Source organism: Drosophila miranda (genome assembly GCF_003369915.1).
Source record: "Drosophila miranda strain MSH22 chromosome Y unlocalized genomic scaffold, D.miranda_PacBio2.1 Contig_Y1_pilon, whole genome shotgun sequence".
NCBI lineage: Eukaryota > Metazoa > Arthropoda > Insecta > Diptera > Drosophilidae > Drosophila > Drosophila miranda.
The window spans coordinates 43,417,082-43,436,534 of record NW_022881603.1 but is presented as its reverse complement, the minus strand read 5'-3'; the positions used below and the strand labels follow the sequence as shown (position 1 = coordinate 43,436,534).

The 19,453-nt window shown below is 46.4% G+C and overlaps 1 protein-coding gene across 1 annotated transcript; it reads left to right on the top strand.

Annotated features, from left to right (window-relative positions):
- The first annotated feature begins 943 nt into the window (after window positions 1-943).
- On the top strand, window positions 944-19,453 carry LOC117189667 (facilitated trehalose transporter Tret1-2 homolog). Its single transcript, XM_033394772.1, has 3 exons — window positions 944-1,031; window positions 4,642-4,780; window positions 18,148-19,453. The coding sequence occupies exons 2-3, from the start codon at window positions 4,687-4,689 to the stop codon at window positions 19,209-19,211; spliced, it is 1,158 nt and encodes a 385-aa protein (XP_033250663.1). The 5' UTR covers window positions 944-1,031; window positions 4,642-4,686; the 3' UTR covers window positions 19,212-19,453.

Here is a 19,453-nt window from a genome sequence, read left to right as displayed (position 1 = left end):
TAGCCTTAATAGTCTCTGAGATTTGTGGATGCCTCAGATTTTCGTCCGTTGCGGGGGCGGAAGGGGGTGTGGCGAAATTTTGACACAAAATGGTCAAGGTCCGATATCACAGGAGTGTGGATACCAAATTTGGTTGCTCTGGCTCTTATAGGTTCTGAGATCCTTGAACTCATATTTTGCAATTGGCAAAACCGACCATCAAACCTGTGTGTTAGAGAGAGACAGAGCGAGAAAGAATGAAATTGTTTTCTTGATTCTGGCTATAATAATTATACGATCTGGTTCAGATTTCGCACTCTTGAAGATATAGTCATTTTCTACGATTCTGCGTTTTTTGTTTTCTCGTATCGTCGAAATTGTGGATGCCACAGATTTTCGCCCTTTGTGGGGCGGAAGTGGGCGGGGCAAAGTTTTGAAATTTTCTTGTTGCAGTGACATATCACAGAAGTCTGGATCCAAAACATCGTTGCTATAGCTCTGATAGTCTTTGCGCACTAGGCGCTGAAGGGGACGGACAGACGGACGGACAGACGGACAGACAGACATGGCTCAATCGACTCGGCTATTGATGCTGATCAAGAATATATATACTTTATGGGGTCGGAAACGATTCCTTCTGGACGTTACACACATCCACTTTTACCACAAATCTAATATACCCCAATACTCATTTTGAGTATCGGGTATAAAAATGCTGCTCATGCTCATGCAACAGCAGCGCCGCTGCGTCAAAAGTCGTGTGGCGTCTGTGGGGCAACTTCCATTGACGCCAATTGTTGTGCAAGACGTTTCAAGCATGGGACATTGTTGCATTGATGCCCTGACCAGCTGAGACCTTGATAGAATGATTCCTTTTTGATTGAAGTTTTCCTTGGATTCCTTTTTCCTCCAGGTTCTGGCCACCTGCGCGGTCTTGTTGCTGTCCGCCGGCTGTGGCATGCCCATTGGATTCTCAGCGGTATTGCTGCTCCAGCTGAGTGATGGAAATACCACAGAGATACCAATAGATGTCGACACAGGCTCATGGATAGGTATGTTGAGTCGAAAATCAGCCGCACAAGCTTCGACAAGATATTTGCGATTAAAAAGATTGACTATTAATCGGCAAAGACAAGCAAAGTTTTGGCTATCTCGAGTCTGTCTTTCTATTCGGGTTACGATCTAATATATTTCTACCTGTCTCTCCAAAACCTCAGCGAGCGTCCATAGTTTGGCCACGCCCTTTGGTTCGCTGCTGTTCGGGCCCCTCGCTGACTATTTGGGACGTCGCAAGACTCTGCTGGTGTCGGTGATTCCCATCTTCCTAGGCTGGAGCACGCTGGCCACAGCCAAGAGCGTTAATATTATGATCTTTGCCCGCTTTCTGTGCGGCTTTGCCACTGGCATTCTGGGCGGACCAGGACAGGTGAATGATCCATTTATGTATGATTCATTCAGACTGCTCTCTTGAGTTCATTCACTTTTCCCGGTGACAATACCTGACACAAGTCGAGCATGTTCGACTGACCCATTAACCGCAAATGGCTCATCCTTGAACCCCACCCCACACTTACAGCGCGAGAAGACACCTGCTGACAAGTTGTCCAAGTTTGGCTGTCAATTGCTCACTTAGCGTCTATTGGCGCGGATTCTCCGGTCGGTTCCCCATTGTGTCTATGATAATGCGATGTAAGCCGGCTGTTTATTTATTTACTCGTACCTTATGGATATGTCCGTGACTTATCTTGCGGCCAAAATGATAAGGATAGTCGGACTCATAAGCGCTGACGTTGTCGCCATCATTCCCATTCATCATGCTCGACTTGAAATGGCACGCGCATCATTTGCATTAGCAAAATCTTTCCGCACACAAAACCGCTGTAGGTCCGGATTCTTGACCTTAGTCTATAATAATGCTTTTGTTGTCATCGGAGTGGTGGGTGGGCGATGGTGAATGGGATGGATGGCTCTTGCGCGTCGACTGTTGCGCGTGTGTGTAGTCCGAGCGAATTTCGTTTTTATTAATGGTTTGCTGGCATGATTTACGATTTTATGATTACCATCCAAAAGTTCCCCCATTCGGAAGATTACGATTGAGATTTAGATTCAGTGATTATTATGCTGATGCTTTTGTGACCCTCAATTTGATCAAATTGTTTGTTTGTCTTCGACCAGCAAAAGTTTTTCTTCTTGTGTGGGGTCAGGGTTTAGTTGGGTCACGTCTACTGTTGAGGAACGTATAACAAGTCCATCGCTAAGCGAAGAACCATCGGCAAAGGAGAACAAGATGAGAATGGAAGAGACGAAAATTTGTATACACACATATTCTTACCGCCGCTGCGACGGCATTTTCTCAGTACCAAATAGACATCGAACTGGACAAGAACAAAATAAATACAGTCCACTAAAATCAAATCCGTCGAGCATATTATTCGCGAACATTCTTTGGTCCTTCGAGACGGATTCTTGAACAGTTTTGTGTGCTTTGGTGTTCATTGAAAATTGTTTACAATGGAACAATTAAAGGCATTGGTAAAACCAGTTGGTTCGTATTTTTACTTTTGTTGCCATTCAACATTCATTCAGCAGTCAGTGAATGCTGCTACTGTTGCTCCGCTCCGGGTAGTCAATGTACTCAAGTTTGTTTGTTTTGCACTTGCACAGAAAGCATTTGTTTTTCTTCCCCCCCCCCCCCCCCCTTCCGTAGGTTCTTAGGCTGTTATTTAGTGGGAGATGTATTTATTGTAGTCTTGTTCAAACGATTCAATAGAAACTGAAGAAATTAAATAATTTAATCAGCTAACAAGCTTAACAAGCTGCGCGTTATATTCGATAAATTATTCTTTGTTCAAAGCCTAAATTTATCTATATTGCGAGTGTATATTTTTTATTCAAGTTTAAGACAGGAAATGTGCCAATTTTCCAACTTTAAAATCAATTAAAAATATACAAATATAATATAAATGTGTAATTTTCCGTAAAAACCGTTCAGCTACGCTTACGTTAAAAAATGTACAAAATATAGACAAAATGGAAAATGGAATAATAAAAAATCAAAAGCAAATTGAAATCAAATCTAAACTTAAGTCAAACATTTCTTGCAACGTCTTCTTCAATTTCAATTTCAATTTCACTTTCATTTTTATGCGGTTTACAACTTTTCCGATAGTTGCCGGCCTCAACCGCAGCAGCGACGTTGGTGTTGACGACGACGTAGCACGCAATCAGCTTAGTTTGCTGTTGTTGCATGTTGTAACAACAGCTGGAAAATTATAACAAGAGCAGCGGTAATTGCAACAGCAAGCGAGAAATGCAGCTCGAAACATAAGCCGCCACAAAAAATTTTTCATTCAGAAACTCCGACAATTTTTGAAATCGAAATAAAACGAGGGGGAACGTTATGAGTTGCTGCGGAGACCGCAACTCTACATTTATACCCGATACTTAGTCAGTATGGCTCTCCTCCGGCAGACGCCGGACGATACGACAAAGAGTGCGTGCGAGAGAGACAGAAAATCAGTCTGAGCGTGACGTCAGGCGCTGCGTAGCCACTGCAAATTGATTTGTTCCTTTTGGCTATAAAAATGATCTGATCTGATCCAGATTCAGCAGTCTGATAGATATGGTCATTATCTATGATTCTGCGTTTTTAGTTTTCTCGAATCTGCAATATTGTGGATGCAACAGATTTTCGTCCTTTGTGGGGGCGGAAGGGGGTGGGGCGAAATTCTGAGATATACGTTTTATAGTGACATCTTAAAAGAGTGTGTGTACCAAATTTGGTTACTCTAGCCTCAATAGTCTCTGAGATTTGTGGATGCCTCAGATTTTCGTCCGTTGCGGGGGCGGAAGGGGGTGCGGCGAAATTTGGACACAAAATGGTCAAGGTCCGATATCACAGGAGTGTGGATACCAAATTTGGTTGCTCTGGCTCTTATAGGTTCTGAGATCCTTGAACTCATATTTTGCAATTGGCAAAACCGACCATCAAACCTGTGTGTTAGAGAGAGACAGAGCGAGAAAGAATGAAATTGTTTTCTTGATTCTGGCTATAATAATTATACGATCTGGTTCAGATTTCGCACTCTTGAAGATATAGTCATTTTCTACGATTCTGCGTTTTTTGTTTTCTCGTATCGTCGAAATTGTGGATGCCACAGATTTTCGCCCTTTGTGGGGGCGGAAGTGGGCGGGGCAAAGTTTTGAAATTTTCTTGTTGCAGTGACATATCACAGAAGTCTGGATCCAAAACATCGTTGCTATAGCTCTTATAGTCTTTGCGCACTAGGCGCTGAAGGGGACGGACAGACAGACATGGCTCAATCGACTCGGCTATTGATGCTGAGCAAGAATATATATACTTTATGGGGTCGGAAACGATTCCTTCTGGACGTTACACACATCCACTTTTACCACAAATCTAATATACCCCAATACTCATTTTGAGTATCGGGTATAAAAATGCTGCTCATGCTCATGCAACAGCAGCGCCGCTGCGTCAAAAGTCGTGTGGCGTCTGTGGGGCAACTTCCATTGACGCCAATTGTTGTGCAAGACGTTTCAAGCATGGGACATTGTTGCATTGATGCCCTGACCAGCTGAGACCTTGATAGAATGATTCCTTTTTGATTGAAGTTTTCCTTGGATTCCTTTTTCCTCCAGGTTCTGGCCACCTGCGCGGTCTTGTTGCTGTCCGCCGGCTGTGGCATGCCCATTGGATTCTCAGCGGTATTGCTGCTCCAGCTGAGTGATGGAAATACCACAGAGATACGAATAGATGTCGACACAGGCTCATGGATAGGTATGTTGAGTCGAAAATCAGCCGCACAAGCTTCGACAAGATATTTGCGATTAAAAAGATTGACTATTAATCGGCAAAGACAAGCAAAGTTTTGGCTATCTCGAGTCTGTCTTTCTATTCGGGTTACGATCTAATATATTTCTACCTGTCTCTCCAAAACCTCAGCGAGCGTCCATAGTTTGGCCACGCCCTTTGGTTCGCTGCTGTTCGGGCCCCTCGCTGACTATTTGGGACGTCGCAAGACTCTGCTGGTGTCGGGGATTCCCATCTTCCTAGGCTGGAGCACGCTGGCCACAGCCAAGAGCGTTAATATTATGATCTTTGCCCGCTTTCTGTGCGGCTTTGCCACTGGCATTCTGGGCGGACCAGGACAGGTGAATGATCCATTTATGTATGATTCATTCAGACTGCTCTCTTGAGTTCATTCACTTTTCTCGGTGATAATACCTGACACAAGTCGAGCATGTTCGACTGACCCATTAACCGTAAATGGCTCATCCTTGAACCCCACCCCACACTTACAGCGCGAGAAGACAGCTGCTGACAAGTTGTCCAAGTTTGGCTGTCAATTGCTCACTTAGCGTCTATTGGCGCGGATTCTCCGGTCGGTTCCCCATTGTGTCTATGATAATGCGATGTAAGCCGGCTGTTTATTTATTTACTCGTACCTTATGGATATGTCCGTGACCTATCTTGCGGCCAAAATGATAAGGACAGTCGGACTCATAAGCGCTGACGTTGTCGCCATCATTCCCATTCATCATGCTCGACTTGAAATGGCACGCGCATCATTTGCATTAGCAAAATCCTTCCGCACACAAAACCGCTGTAGGTCCGGATTCTTGACCTTAGTCTATAATAAAGCTTTTGTTGTCATCGGAGTGGTGGGTGGGTGATGGTGAATGGGATGGATGGCTCTTGCGCGTCGACTGTTGCGCGTGTGTGTCGTCCGAGCGAATTTCGTTTTTATTAATGGTTTGCTGGCATGATTTACGATTTTATGATTACCATCCAAGAGTTCCCCCATTCGGAAGATTACGATTGAGATTTAGATTCAGTGATTATTATGCTGATGCTTTTGTGACCCTCAATTTGATCAAATTTTTTGTTTGTCTTCGACCAGCAAAAGTTTTTCTTCTTGTGTGGGGTCAGGGTTTAGTTGGGTCACGTCTACTGTTGAGGAACGTATAACAAGTCCATCGCTAAGCGAAGAACCATCGGCAAAGGAGAACAAGATGAGAATGGAAGAGACGAAAATTTGTATACACACATATTCTTACCGCCGCTGCGACGGCATTTTCCCAGTACCAAATAGACATCGAACTGGACAAGAACAAAATAAATACAGTCCACTAAAATCAAATCCGTCGAGCATATTATTCGCGAACATTCTTTGGTCCTTCGAGACGGATTCTTGAACAGTTTTGTGTGCTTTGGTGTTCATTGAAAATTGTTTACAATGGAACAATTAAAGGCATTGGTAAAAGCCCGTGGCAGACTCAAGGCCATTATCACACGCGCATTGGCTTGGGCTGAACGGGAGGAACCAACTACAACGGCGCAGGTCACCTCACGAATGGAACTGCTCCAATCGGCTTGGAAAGAGTTCTCACAACTTGGAGATTCCATAGCCCTTCTCGAACACGTGGATGGGTATGCGGATCCAGAGGAAGACAATGCACTCTACGAGGAAAAGTATCTATTGGCACATGCAATGATTTTGGAGAAAAAGGGGTTAGTACAACCAACTGGCAGCAGAGAGCTTAATCTAAACAACGACGCAGTACTCAGCCTGCTACAACAGCAACAACAGCTATTTGAACAGTTAGCTGCAAACCAGAACACGACGAACATGTCTATGCGTGCTGCTGGAGAGAGCGAGAGCGTCGAGCTTAGAGGCGCGGTAAATTCGAATTCTGCAGTTGGTGCGGTCACACCAATACAGAGCGAATTGCCAAAAATTCAAATCAAACGGTTCGCTGGCAGCTACACAGAGTGGCCAGCATTTCAGGATATCTATGAAAGTACAATTCATAGCAAGCAGCATTTGATGAACACACAGAAGTTTCATCATTTGAAAACACTACTCATCGATGAGGCTGCCAACTTGGTACGACATTTGGCGATCACGGACACTGCTTACAACACTGCATGGGAGCGTCTCAAGGAAAGATACAATCGGCCGAGGCATATCGTAAACTCGTTTTTGGAACAATTTATGAGGTTGCCCACAACTACTAAAATTGATGCGGCGATTTTGCGTAAAGTGTCCGACGGTGCAAACGTGGTCTGGACGCCGTAAATCAAACGGGACGCGACTGTTGGATTATATATCTAGCACTGGAAAAACTTGATGCCGACACGAGGCGCAGGTGGATTGAACGCAGTTTGAATAAAGACTCACCCACTCTCGACGACTTCTTCAAGTTCTTGGATGCTCGTTGCGAGGAATTGGAACTAAGCAAAGGGGAGCCTGCGTCTGAAGGGAAAACAGTAACTCACGGGGACAAATCAAAAAGAATCACACACTCGATGGTGGCAGTTGAAGGCAGCAACTGCACCAAATGCCATTCGACACGACACATTCTGTATGGCTGTCCACAATTTTTGGAAATGACAGGTTTGCAAAGGCGCTCTTTTGTAAAAGATAAAAATCTATGCTATAACTGTTTGAAGCCTGGTCATTTGAGCAACAAGTGTAAATCAAAACACACATGTAAACAATGCAAAGGTCATCACCATTCACTACTCCATTTACCAGATACTACATCGGGTATTATCGGGACCTTTGCGCAAACAAAAGGGGATAATTAGAGCAATTCAAACGCGCATTATAACACTTCGGTGACTTCAAGTCACATTGCCCAAGCAGAGGGCACACCATCGATTGTATGTGCGCAAGGCACTGCACAATCTACTCAAGCAAAAGGATTGAACAGAAGCACATTACCCACGGCCATGGTTTATGTTAAAAACGCAAATGGGGACTACATAACATGTCGCCTCTTATTGGATACTGGCTCAGAACTCTCGAATATATCGGAACGTTGCATTCACGCTCTTGGATTGGCACGTTCACAATCACGCATCCTTGTTTCGGGAATATCTTCAGTAAAAGCCGACACCACAAGGGAATTCAGCACACTTCACATCAAGTCCCGAATTTCTGAGGATTATTTGACTGTAAACGCCCATGTACTTGGCAGAATCACTTCATCAATGGGAAGGCAAAACATTGATGCATCGGCACTCGATGTGTTTAGTGATCTTCAATTGGCTGACACACACTTCTGCACAAACGCACCAATTGACATACTATTGGGTAGCGAACAACAGTCTACATTTACAGGAAGGAAGATGTATGACAGCAAGGGCAATCTTATCGCCATTTCATCAATTTTTGGATGGGTTATTACGGCACTCATGACACCCCAAGCAAGCAACGCAATTTCACTAACAACAACATTGGATATAGATGCTTCGCTCCAGAAGATTAGGGAGCTGGAGAACGTCGACTGCACGACCAAACTTGAACCCGAAGATGAACAGGTTGAGAAACACTTTCTCACCACACACACTCGCGATGCAAATGGGAAGTATATCGTGGAGCTTCCATTCCACACCACACACCCGGAATTTGGAGATACTCTACAAGGAGCTCTACAGCGTTTCAAAATGGTTGAACGTCGCTTGCAACAGAATGAGCAGCTACGAATACAATACATACATTTCATGCGAGAATATCAGACTTTGGGGCTCATGCGACAACTGCCAACGGAAGAAATCACCTCTGGGCAACATTTCTACATGCCACACCACCCTGTGTTGGGTCGAAAACTCCGAGTAGTTTTCGACGGGTCATTCCGCGACGCGAATGGTAAGACTTTGAACGACACTCTCTTTACAGGGCCGAGCATTCAACGCGATCTGTTTGCTGTGTGCCTGCGCTTCAGAATGTACAAATTCGTATTCTCAGCGGATATTGTGAAAATGTTCCGCCAAATATGGGTCTGCAATAAGCATCGAGATTTTCAGAGAATCGTTTGGAGGGAAGATCCAACCGATCCAATCAAGCACTTTCAACTATGTACCGTCACCTCCGGAACTTCATGTGCGCCATTCCTAGCGGTTCGGGTGTTGCAACAACTGGCTTCGGATCATCATCATGAATTTCCGAATGCTGCAAAAATCCTACTGGAAGATTTCTACGTTGACGATGTTCTTACTGGATCAAACAGTGAGGATGAGCTACTGCGGAACCGGAACGAACTTATACAACTAATGTCCTGCGCCAAGCTAGAGCTCGGGAAATGGGTATCCAATACCAAAGGCATAGCAGAGGAGGATACCGACGCCTACACACAACCAACTCAATGGTCACCAGTAAAGGTTCTGGGACTCTACTGGCATCCTGGAAAGGACACGCTAACATACAATGTGGGTCTATCTGCAAATCCTAACTGCACAAAAAGACAAGTCTTGTCCGATGTTTCACGGATATTCGACCCACTTGGACTCTTGGCACCCGTCGTGGTTCAGTTCAAGATTCTTTTTCAGCGACTATTATTACTCAATCTGGATTGGGATGATCCACTTCCAACAAAACTGGCGGACAATTGGCTGAAGTGGCGCGCTGACCTCGACACATTGCAGCAGTTTCAACTACCATGTTTGGTTGTCAACTACGCAGACAACATCGAGTTGCACGGATTCTCCGATGCTTCTATCAAGGCATACGCGGCTGTAGTTTACAGCAGAGTAATACACGACGACGGCTCTGTGTCCGTATCTTTAGTGGCTGCAAAGACAAGGGTGGCTCCACTCAAGCAGCAATCCTTGCCACGCCTGGAGCTTTGCGGAGCACTTCTTCTGAGCCAGCTCGTACGATCAATTAAGGCTGGATTACGACACAAAGATACAACTGTATTTTCATGGTGCGACTCTACAATTGTATTATCGTGGTTATCATATGCACCAGCCCAGCTGAAGACGTTTGTTAGGAATCGAACCTCGGAAATTCTGGATTCCATTCCATGCCATGCTTGGCGTCATGTGGACTCCAAAACAAACCCAGCTGACTGTGCGTCCAGAGGCCTCATGGCTGCCGATCTCATCGACTTTCGGCTGTGGTGGACTGGTCCTTCATGGCTACGTGACAACGATCAATTCTTGGTAAAGTTGAACAACTCAAAGTTTTACGTTACTCTTTCAGAAACTGGCATACAAAACGAAGTCAAAACCAATTGTTTGTCTACATTGGCCGAATCACAATTGGATAATCCGCTGGAAGAACTAATAGCCCGAGTCTCCTCCTGGTGGAAGCTGGTGCACACTATTGGCTATGTCCTTCGCTTCATCCAACGCACAAAACATCCATCTCGGGACAGGAGCTCCCAATATCTAACATTTCATGAGATACGGGCTGCACGGATTCTGTGTTTGCGTTACGCGCAAACCTGCTTTCAATATGACTACCAATTGCTACTTGCCAAGAAGCCATTACGGAGCCGATCGCAGCTTGTGAAACTGTCACCAATCATTGACAAAGACAATCTACTCAGGGTCGGCGGACGATTGCATCACTCTCAATTGCTAGAAGAGGCGAAACATCCAGTTTTGCTGCCAAAGACTCATCGCATCACGAAACTGATCTTGGAACACGAGCACCGGGTCAACCTCCACCCTGGTGTTTCTGCACTCTTCGTAATTGTTCGGCAAAGGTTCTGGATATTTGGCGCACGTAACCTCGTACGCAAAATCACGCACGAATGTTTGGCATGCTTTCGACAAAGACAGCATACATCACAGCAACGAATGGCTGATCTACCCAGCATTCGTATCACACAAGCACTGCCATTTGTCAACACCGGTTGCGACTATGCTGGGCCAATCCTTCTCAAGGATGGCAAGGTTCGCAAACCACGTATAAGCAAGGGCTATATATGCCTATTCGTTTGCCTGGTCACATCGGCAATACATTTGGAACTTGCCACGGATCTCACCACTGAAACGTTCCTGGCTGCACTGCGGCGCTTCATATCTCTACGTGGCAAGTGTGCCAAAATCTACAGTGACAACGGCACAAATTTCATCGGCGCGAAACGCTCACTTGATGAAATGCAAACCCTACTGGCGTCACAGCAACACACCGACCTGGTTACTCATACCCTGGCGGATGACGGCATACAATGGGTATTCATTCCGCCTGGCTCACCTCATTGGGGTGGAAAATGGGAATCGGCAGTTCGATCTGTTAAACTGCACCTTCGACGAGTCGTCGGAACCTCAATGCTTACATTTGAGCAGATGCGTACCCTACTTGCGCAAGTCAGCGCAGTGGTCAACTCACGTCCTCTATGCTACACACCGGATACTGAGGTCAACTATTTATCGCCGGCTCACTTCTTAATTGGACGACCATTCACCACTATACCGGAGGCTGACTTGGGTCACATTACTGTGGGTCGATTGGGGTACTGGCAGAGTACCCAGTCCATGTACCAAGGCTTCTGGAAACAATGGCATCAGGAGTACCTGACCACTCTTCAACAGCGTCCAAAGTGGACCACGTCTAACCCTAATATCTCGATCGGAGACGTTGTGCTTGTTAAGGAGTCAAACAGCCCACCGGCTTCATGGCACATCGCAAGAGTTATAGAAGCCTATCCAGGAAAGGACGAACTGGTTCGAGCTGTCAAGCTTAAGACCGCATCTGGAGAATTAACCCGACCAATTACTAAAATCGCGGTATTGCCCCGTTCCGAAACTTTGTTTCAGGGGGGGCCGGGATGTTGAGGAACGTATAACAAGTCCATCGCTAAGCGAAGAACCATCGACAAAGGAGAACAAGATGAGAATGGAAGAGACGAAAATTTGTATACACACATATTCTTACCGCCGCTGCGACGGCATTTTCTCAGTACCAAATAGACATCGAACTGGACAAGAACAAAATAAATACAGTCCACTAAAATCAAATCCGTCGAGCATATTATTCGCGAACATCTACAATTTAACAATTGGCATTGTTCGGGCCAGCCGCTGAAGAATAACCGTAACTTTAACATTATTATTGTATGAGCAGAGAGAGCCGCCTATGTTGTAAAACGTTGACGTTCTGCAGAGCTGCTACGCTCTCCCGCTAAAGGGGCTCTCTGCCGCCGCCACTTCGGCAACTACTTTGATCTGCTGCCGCCACTTCGGCAATCACTTTGATCTAACGCCGTCGTCTATAGTTTAGTTCTATGCTAACCCCTCTGCGCATTGGTTGCATATCGATCTCGCATAAGGTTTATCTGGCAATAGAAAGCAATCGGCTTCCGCTAAGCCACCAAGATTAAATACGAATTATAAAGTTTAACCCGAAATCTCTTTTCATTTTTGTAACACATAGGTGCCAAAAAAGCTTGACATCTCAAACATTGGTGACACCGACGAGATATAAAACCATTGCTTAATCGCGTTCCGTTAAAACACTTATTATTTATACAATATTTTGTTGTTGGGTAGTTTAACTACCAACAAATACATTTGGGTGCACGTTGAAAAACAGTTTAAAGTGCAAATTCAGTGAGAGTGCGGCTGGAATATTTATAGACAAATTCCGGTACTTTAAGCGTCGAATCTCTCATTCTCTGCGCAGCTGCAGCCGCGGTTCTTGACTTTTCGTGTCTTGCATTCTTGCTCTCGCGTCTATACATCGTCGCTTAAGCGGTATTTCATTTTCCGTTGTTGTGTCGAATTGCACAACGGTTAACATGGACAACGATCCGAATACAGGCGCGGGCGGAAATATTGTGGTGGCTGATTCCAGACTGAGTCTGTATAAGCGTAAAAGTCAGTCATTATATGATCGATTGCACAGGCTTGGCGAATCCTTCGCGGGGAATAAAATCGATAAGCTGACCGCCGCGGAAGTCGAGGTGCGCCTTGATATGTTGGCAGAAATTCGAGAGGAATTTAATAAGGCCCATAATGAGTTGGAGGCTCTCGATCAAAACGAGATTGGGAGTGAGCTGCGCGAAATCTTCGATACTCTTTTCATATCGTTGAAAGCTGAGTTGCTGGCTGCTGTTGAAGTAAGCCAGTCACACGCCGCTGCCCATTCTACGACTCTGCCAAGCCATTCCGGACATAGTACCATCATCATGGCTCACAAGCAGCGACTTCCTGAGCTGAAGGTGCCTAATTTTCTGGTGGATACGTCGAGTTCTCGGATTTTATGGCAATGTTCAAATCGGTGATTGAAGCGGATGCGGATCTCAGTGACATCGAGAAATTCCAGCACATTCGCTCTTGCCTCGCTGATGCGGCTTTGGATTCGGTTCGATCGTTAGAGCTCTCCAGTGCCAATTATCGTGCGGCTCTGGATATACTTAATAAACGCTTTAATAACAAAAGACTTGTTTTCCAGGCACACATCAAGAAGATTCTTGGGCTAAAGAGGGTAGACTCGCCTTCTGCTAAAAGGCTTCGGGAGTTTTCGGATGCAGTCAATTTACACATGCGAGCGTTGCAGACATTGGGAACTGCTGAGGAGATTTCAGGATTCATGGTCATCAATATGCTGCTGCAGAAGTTGGATTCAAAGACGCAAACCAAATGGGAGGAGCACACATCGTCGGATGCTATACCTACCGCAGAGGAATTCTTCGAATTCTTGCAGCAACGCTGCCAGAAAATGGAGCGGTTGGAATATGCTACAGCGACACACGATAGTAGCGATCAGGTGGGAAAAAACCATTCCTATACGCAGGTTAAGAAAACGTTTGTAGCTTCCAACTCTTCCGCCGACCCGTCTGTATGCGTCTTTTGCCACTCAGCGGGCCATGGAATATACTCGTGCAATATATTCGGAAATCTATCACCGTTGCTGCGCCACAAAGAAGTGAAGAAGCTTTCCCTATGCTTCAATTGCCTAAAGCCGGGGCACCGGACCCGCGCATGCAATAGTGGAAAATGTCGAGTATGCGGCGGTAGGCATCATAGTTTGTTGCACTTCGATAGTATACAGCCCACAACACAAGGCTGCCCAGGTATTACTCCTCCCGATCTGGCCGTTCAACCGGACACTCTTTCCGTTGCTCAAAATTCTGCTAGCAGCTCGTCTCTACCTTCGTCTACCTCTCTTGCTGCCCAAGGTCTTCACTCTGATGTCGTGCTTCTGGCTACAGCCGTGGTTCTCGTAAAGAATCGGTCTGGCGTTTTAGTTCCTTGTCGTGCCATCTTAGATTCAGGATCGCAGCTGCATCTCGTCACATCCAGGATCGCCCAGCAGATTCAGCTTAGGAGAACTCAATCGTCTGCACTTGTGTCTGGGCTGGGTGATACCAGCGTTTCTACTGAGGGATCCACCATAAGCATTTGTATGCATTCTCGCACCTCTGCTTACACAACTACACTTACTGCTCTCATCGCCCCCACGATTACCGATTCTCAACCAAGTATGACAGTAAATGTATCCGATTGGCGTATTCCATCTAACTTTCAGCTCGCTGATCCTGCATTTTTCAATCCTCAACGGGTTGATCTTCTCATTGGTGCGAGCGTTTTTTATGATCTCCTCTGCGTAGGGCAAATCAAACTCACCGATGGACTGCCTCTTTTGCAGAAGACCCGGCTTGGCCAGTCGGCCAGTCGTATCTGGCGGTGGACAGAAGGTATCAAGCTCGGCGCTTTTGGCTACGCACAATTGTCCAGATTCGATAGCTGAGACGGAAGCAAGGTTGGATAAAACTCTTCGTATGTTTTGGGAAGTCGAGAATTGTGTGGAGGCTGGGTTGAATACCAAAGAAGAAGACGATTGTGAAGCACATTTCGTAAGCCACCTTTTACGGTTGACATCCGGGGAGTATGCAGTTCGTCTGCCGCTAAATAACAATACTGATCGTTTAGGAGAATCTTATGCTCAGGCTTATCGACGGTTCATCAGTCTGGAGCGAAAACTGGAGCGTAATCCTACACTCAAGGAGCGGTATTCCGCCTTTATGAGGGAGTACATTGATTTGCACCATATGCACCAAGTCAACCCTGATTCCCGTAGTCTCTGCAAATATTTCTTGCCTCATCACTGTGTCCTAAAGGAGGACAGTACGACGACAAAACTCCGTGTCATTTTCGATGGATCCGCAGCTACATCAACTGGATATTCTCTAAATGATGTGATGATGACAGGCCCTGTTATTCAGCCTGCATTGTTTAACATATTGATTCGCTTTCGAACATATCAAGTCACTCTCACAATTTGTATCAGTGCATCCTATGGCGAGATTCCATCGAGTCCGAGGTTCAAGTCTACACATTAGACACCATCACATACGGGACGAGGGCTGCATCATTTTTAGCGGTCCGCGCAATGCACGAGCTGGCCATCGACGAAGGTGAGTCCTACCCTCTTGGCTCAGCTGCTCTGCGGCAGGAGTTTTACGTGGATGACCTTATTTCGGGCGGTAATTCGGTCGCACAGGTCATGGACAAGATGCACCAAACATCAGCTTTACTGTCCCGTGGTAATTTTAGACTTAGGAAATGGTGCTCCAGTCACCAGGAAGTACTTGAGGGAACCCCTGAAGATGACATAGAGAAGTTCCTAAAGTTTAATGATGGAAGCGATATTGCCAAAACTCTCGGCTTAGCGTGGGCCCCTGCTTCGGATCAGCTGCTTTTTGCCTTGTCCGCACTGGACACAAACTCAAAGCCATCAAAGCGGTCGGTTTTATCTACGATTGCGCGGTTCTACGACCCTCTTGGATTGATAAATCCAGTCATTGTCAGGTGCAAAATCTTCCTTCAGCAGCTTTGGAGAGAAAATTTGGATTGGGATGAGAGCCTACCCTCAGCGTTGCATTCAACTTGGATGGACTTGAGAAATAGTTTGCAAGCATTTCTCGGATCTCATTTCCTCGCTTGGTTCTTCGTTCTAGTGTGGCTACAGAAGTTCACGGATTCTGTGATGCCAGCTTAGAAGCATATGGCGCTTGCGTGTATGTCGTGTCCAGGGAAGCCCAGTCTTCGAGCCACGTTTTGTGCTCAAAGTCGCGAGTGGCGCCGCTAAAGACTATATCGATTCCTAAGCTGGAATTAAGTGGAGCCCATTTGCTTGCGAAAATCATGCAGAATGTAAAGGACTTGCGCATCTTTACAGGTCGGTTCTATTGCTGGTCGGATTCGTCAACAGCATTATCTTGGATTAGGGACGAGCCAGCTAAATTTCAAGTTTTCGTGGCAAATCGAGTGGCATCAATTCAGGAGTTGACGGCAGCCATGGAATGGCGCTATGTTCCCACATCTTTAAATCCTGCTGATATTCTCTCGAGAGGCTCGCTTCCCAACCATCTTATCCAGTCAGAGCTATGGTTTCACGGCCCATCCTTTTTGTTAGGCTCCAAGGATAAGTGGCCTGTATCTCCATCTAACAACATAGCAACTTTGGAGCTTCGCAAGAGAGGATTGCTAATCACGTCTCCACATGCCGATCTCACGTCCGGATGCAAATTTGCGAATTCATTCTTTCGCATGCAGCGCACATTCGCCTACATGCAACAATTTATACATCGCCTTAGGCATCCAGGACTCACCGTTTCTGATATTCGGCAAGGAACGCATCTTCTAATTCGACACATTCAGCTGGCAAATTTGTGGATGGACATAAAGGAGATTCGGCCCAATGGTCAAGTCATGAAATCCAGTTCTATTAGTTCGCTCAACCCGTTCATCGATCATTCTGGACTACTTAGAGTTGGAGGTCGTCTTGGCAACTCATTGCTAGGATTTGACGCTCAGCACCTGCTCATTCTGCCAAAGGGACATTCCATTACCATTGGGCTGATAAGATATTATCATGAAAGAAACCTCCATGCCGGACCTCGCGCCTTGCTATCCAAAATTCGGCTGGAATATTGGCCCATTGGAGGTGTTAAGGCAGTGTCAAGGGTCGTCAGCAGATGTGTGAGATGCTTCAGGACTAGGCCGCGCATGGTCGAACACATCATGGGAGTCACTGGAGCCTTTTTTCTACCGATCAGAAATCCGCACGAGGCCTCCGATCAAGTGCTACATTAGCGTATTCATCTGTTTCACTTCTAAGGATATACACATGGAGCTCGTAAAGGATCTGACCACCGCATCGTTTCTGGGCGCACTAAAGCGTTTTACTTCCACTCGAGGAAGGCCAAGTCAAATTTGGTCGGACAATGCGACAAACTTCGTTGGGGCCAAGAACGAGCTTCTGGAGCTAAAGAAGCTTTGTCTGAGCGAACCGCATATGATGGAGGTCCACGAATCCTGCTTGGCTGACTCGATCGACTGGCGTTTCATCCCACCTCGCTCTCCGCATTTTGGCGGGTTGTGGGAAGCGGCCGTGAAGACCGCAAAATATCACCTGTACCGCTCAGTTGGACCATCTGTGCTTAGCTTCGACGAGCTGCGCACTCTGATCCGTCAGATCACTGCAATTGTTAACTCTCGCCCTTTGCTCTCGCTTTCAGAAAATCCTGATGATTTAGATGTTTTGACTCCTGCTCATCTGCGTTTAGGCGGCCCCCATGAGCAAATCCTCGAGCCTGACCTAACGAAGCTGAACTACAATCGTCTGGATGGCTGGCAGCGGGTCACCCAACTACAACAAATATTTTGGAGCCGTTGGCGCGAAGAGTATCTCACTCTTTTGCAAGAGCGCGCGAAGTGGCGTACCCCCGCGCAAAACATCTGCAAGAACGACCTTGTTCTGGTGAAGGACGAAAATCTTCCTCCAATACGTTGGCCACTGGCTAGAGTGGTCGATGTCGTTTTGGGCAAGGACGGAGTGTGTCGCGTCGCTGACCTGAAGACATCTTCAGGAAACATCAGGAGGGCCGTCACTCGGCTACGTTTGCTGCCCCTTAAGGAATCTGTTGAGAGACTAGCTCCCAACGGGGGGAGTATGTTCGGGCCAGCCGCTGAAGAATAACCGTAACTTTAACATTATTATTGTATGAGCAGAGAGAGCCGCCTATGTTGTAAAACGTTGACGTTCTGCAGAGCTGCTGCGCTCTCCCGCTAAAGGGGCTCTCTGCCGCCGCCACTTCGGCAACTACTTTGATCTGCTGCCGCCACTTCGGCAATCACTTTGATCTAACGCCGTCGTCTATAGTTTAGTTCTATGCTAACCCTCTGCGCATTGGTTGCATATCGATCTCGCATAAGGTTTATCTGGCAATAGCAAGCAATCGGCTTCCGCTAAGCCACCAAGATTAAATACGAATTATAAAGTTTAACCCGAAATCTCTTTTCATTTTTGAAACACATAGGTGCCAAAAAAGCTTGGCATCTCAAACAGGCATTTTTGTTTTCCTTTTGTGTTGAAAATAGAATTATTGTCTTCTACACAGGTCTACATAGCCGAGACAGCGGAACCCAATCTGAGAAGTCTGCTTATTGGAGCACCCTTTGTAGCGTATTCCTGCGGCATACTGCTCGTCTACTCGCTGGGTTCCATTATGTACTGGCGGAATGTGGCCTGGTGTGCCAACGTACTGCAGTTTCTTGCTGCATACCGGAGACCCCGTCCTGGCTGCTGCGCAACGGGCACGAGAAGAAAGCCCTGCAAGCCCTAACCTTCCTGAGGGGCAGCGAGATTAGTGCCCAGAAGGAGGTGAATGATATGAAGCAGCGCCTGGACAAGGAGCGGGCCACCACCAAGACCAACGAGAATATCTTCAGGCTGTGCTGTCAGCGAGTGGCTATTAAGCCCCTGGTCATCGTGATTGTCTTCTCGCTACGGCAGATGTTCTCTGTCACATTCATTGTGATATTTTACGCCATCGATATTGTGTCGGAGTTCGGGGCCGACTTTGATTCTAAACAGGCTGCGATCTGGACGGCTGCAGTACGGGTCGTCTGCTGCATGATCTTCTGTGCGATCCTAATCTTTGTGCGGAGGCGTCGCATTATGATCCTGTCGGGCATCGGCACGGGCGTATTCTGCCTGGCTTTGAGCGGATTCATGTATGCTCGGGTGGGTCACCCAAAGATGTCGTACGATGTATTGGTGGCTGGTGGCTGCCTCCTGGGCTTTATCGTCTTCAACACAGCGCTGATGGTGATGCCGGGCATCATGATTGGAGAACTGTTTCCGGCCAGGATTCGTGGTCGGACGGCAGGCGGAGTGTTTGCCTCAATGAATGTGGCCCTGTTCATCTTTGCCAAGGGCTTCCCTGCTCTGCAGTCGTTGTTAAAGATGCGAGGGGCTTTCCTGGTATTCGGATTTTCCAGCTTCCTGTTAACCATCTTTATGTGCCTATTTCAGCCCGAAACGAAGGGTCGCAGCCTAGAGCACATCGAGGACTACTTTAATGGCAACAACTGGCTGTGGTTCCGCCGGGACCGTGGCTACAAGACGGTCAAGCTCCTGCCCCTGCAACCACTAAAAGAAAACGCAGCGGAAAGTGCATAGATCACTCCTAGGGGGGCTAGCTTGTATACAGGTCTGTTAAGATTACAATTAGTTTGCTTAGATAGTATTTTGCGTACTCTTAGTTCTATCCTTAGTGCCTCGTAGTTATTTAAATCTATCGATTTTCCAGTGTTCCTCAGTCATTCCAACACGGTAATCTTCAGTCTTCACGGTATCCTTTCAAGTTGTGATAAATCTGCTTTAAATTGTATCTCTTTTGTAATAAATCATATATGATTAGA

Coding starts and splice junctions, on each gene's coding strand:
- LOC117189667 (XM_033394772.1), top strand. CDS start 4,687: ATGCCCATTGGATTCTCAGCGGTATTGCTGCTCCAGCTGAGTGATGGA. Junction 4,781..18,147: donor CGACACAGGCTCATGGATAG/GTATGTTGAGTC, acceptor TCTTCTACACAG/GTCTACATAGCCGAGACAGC.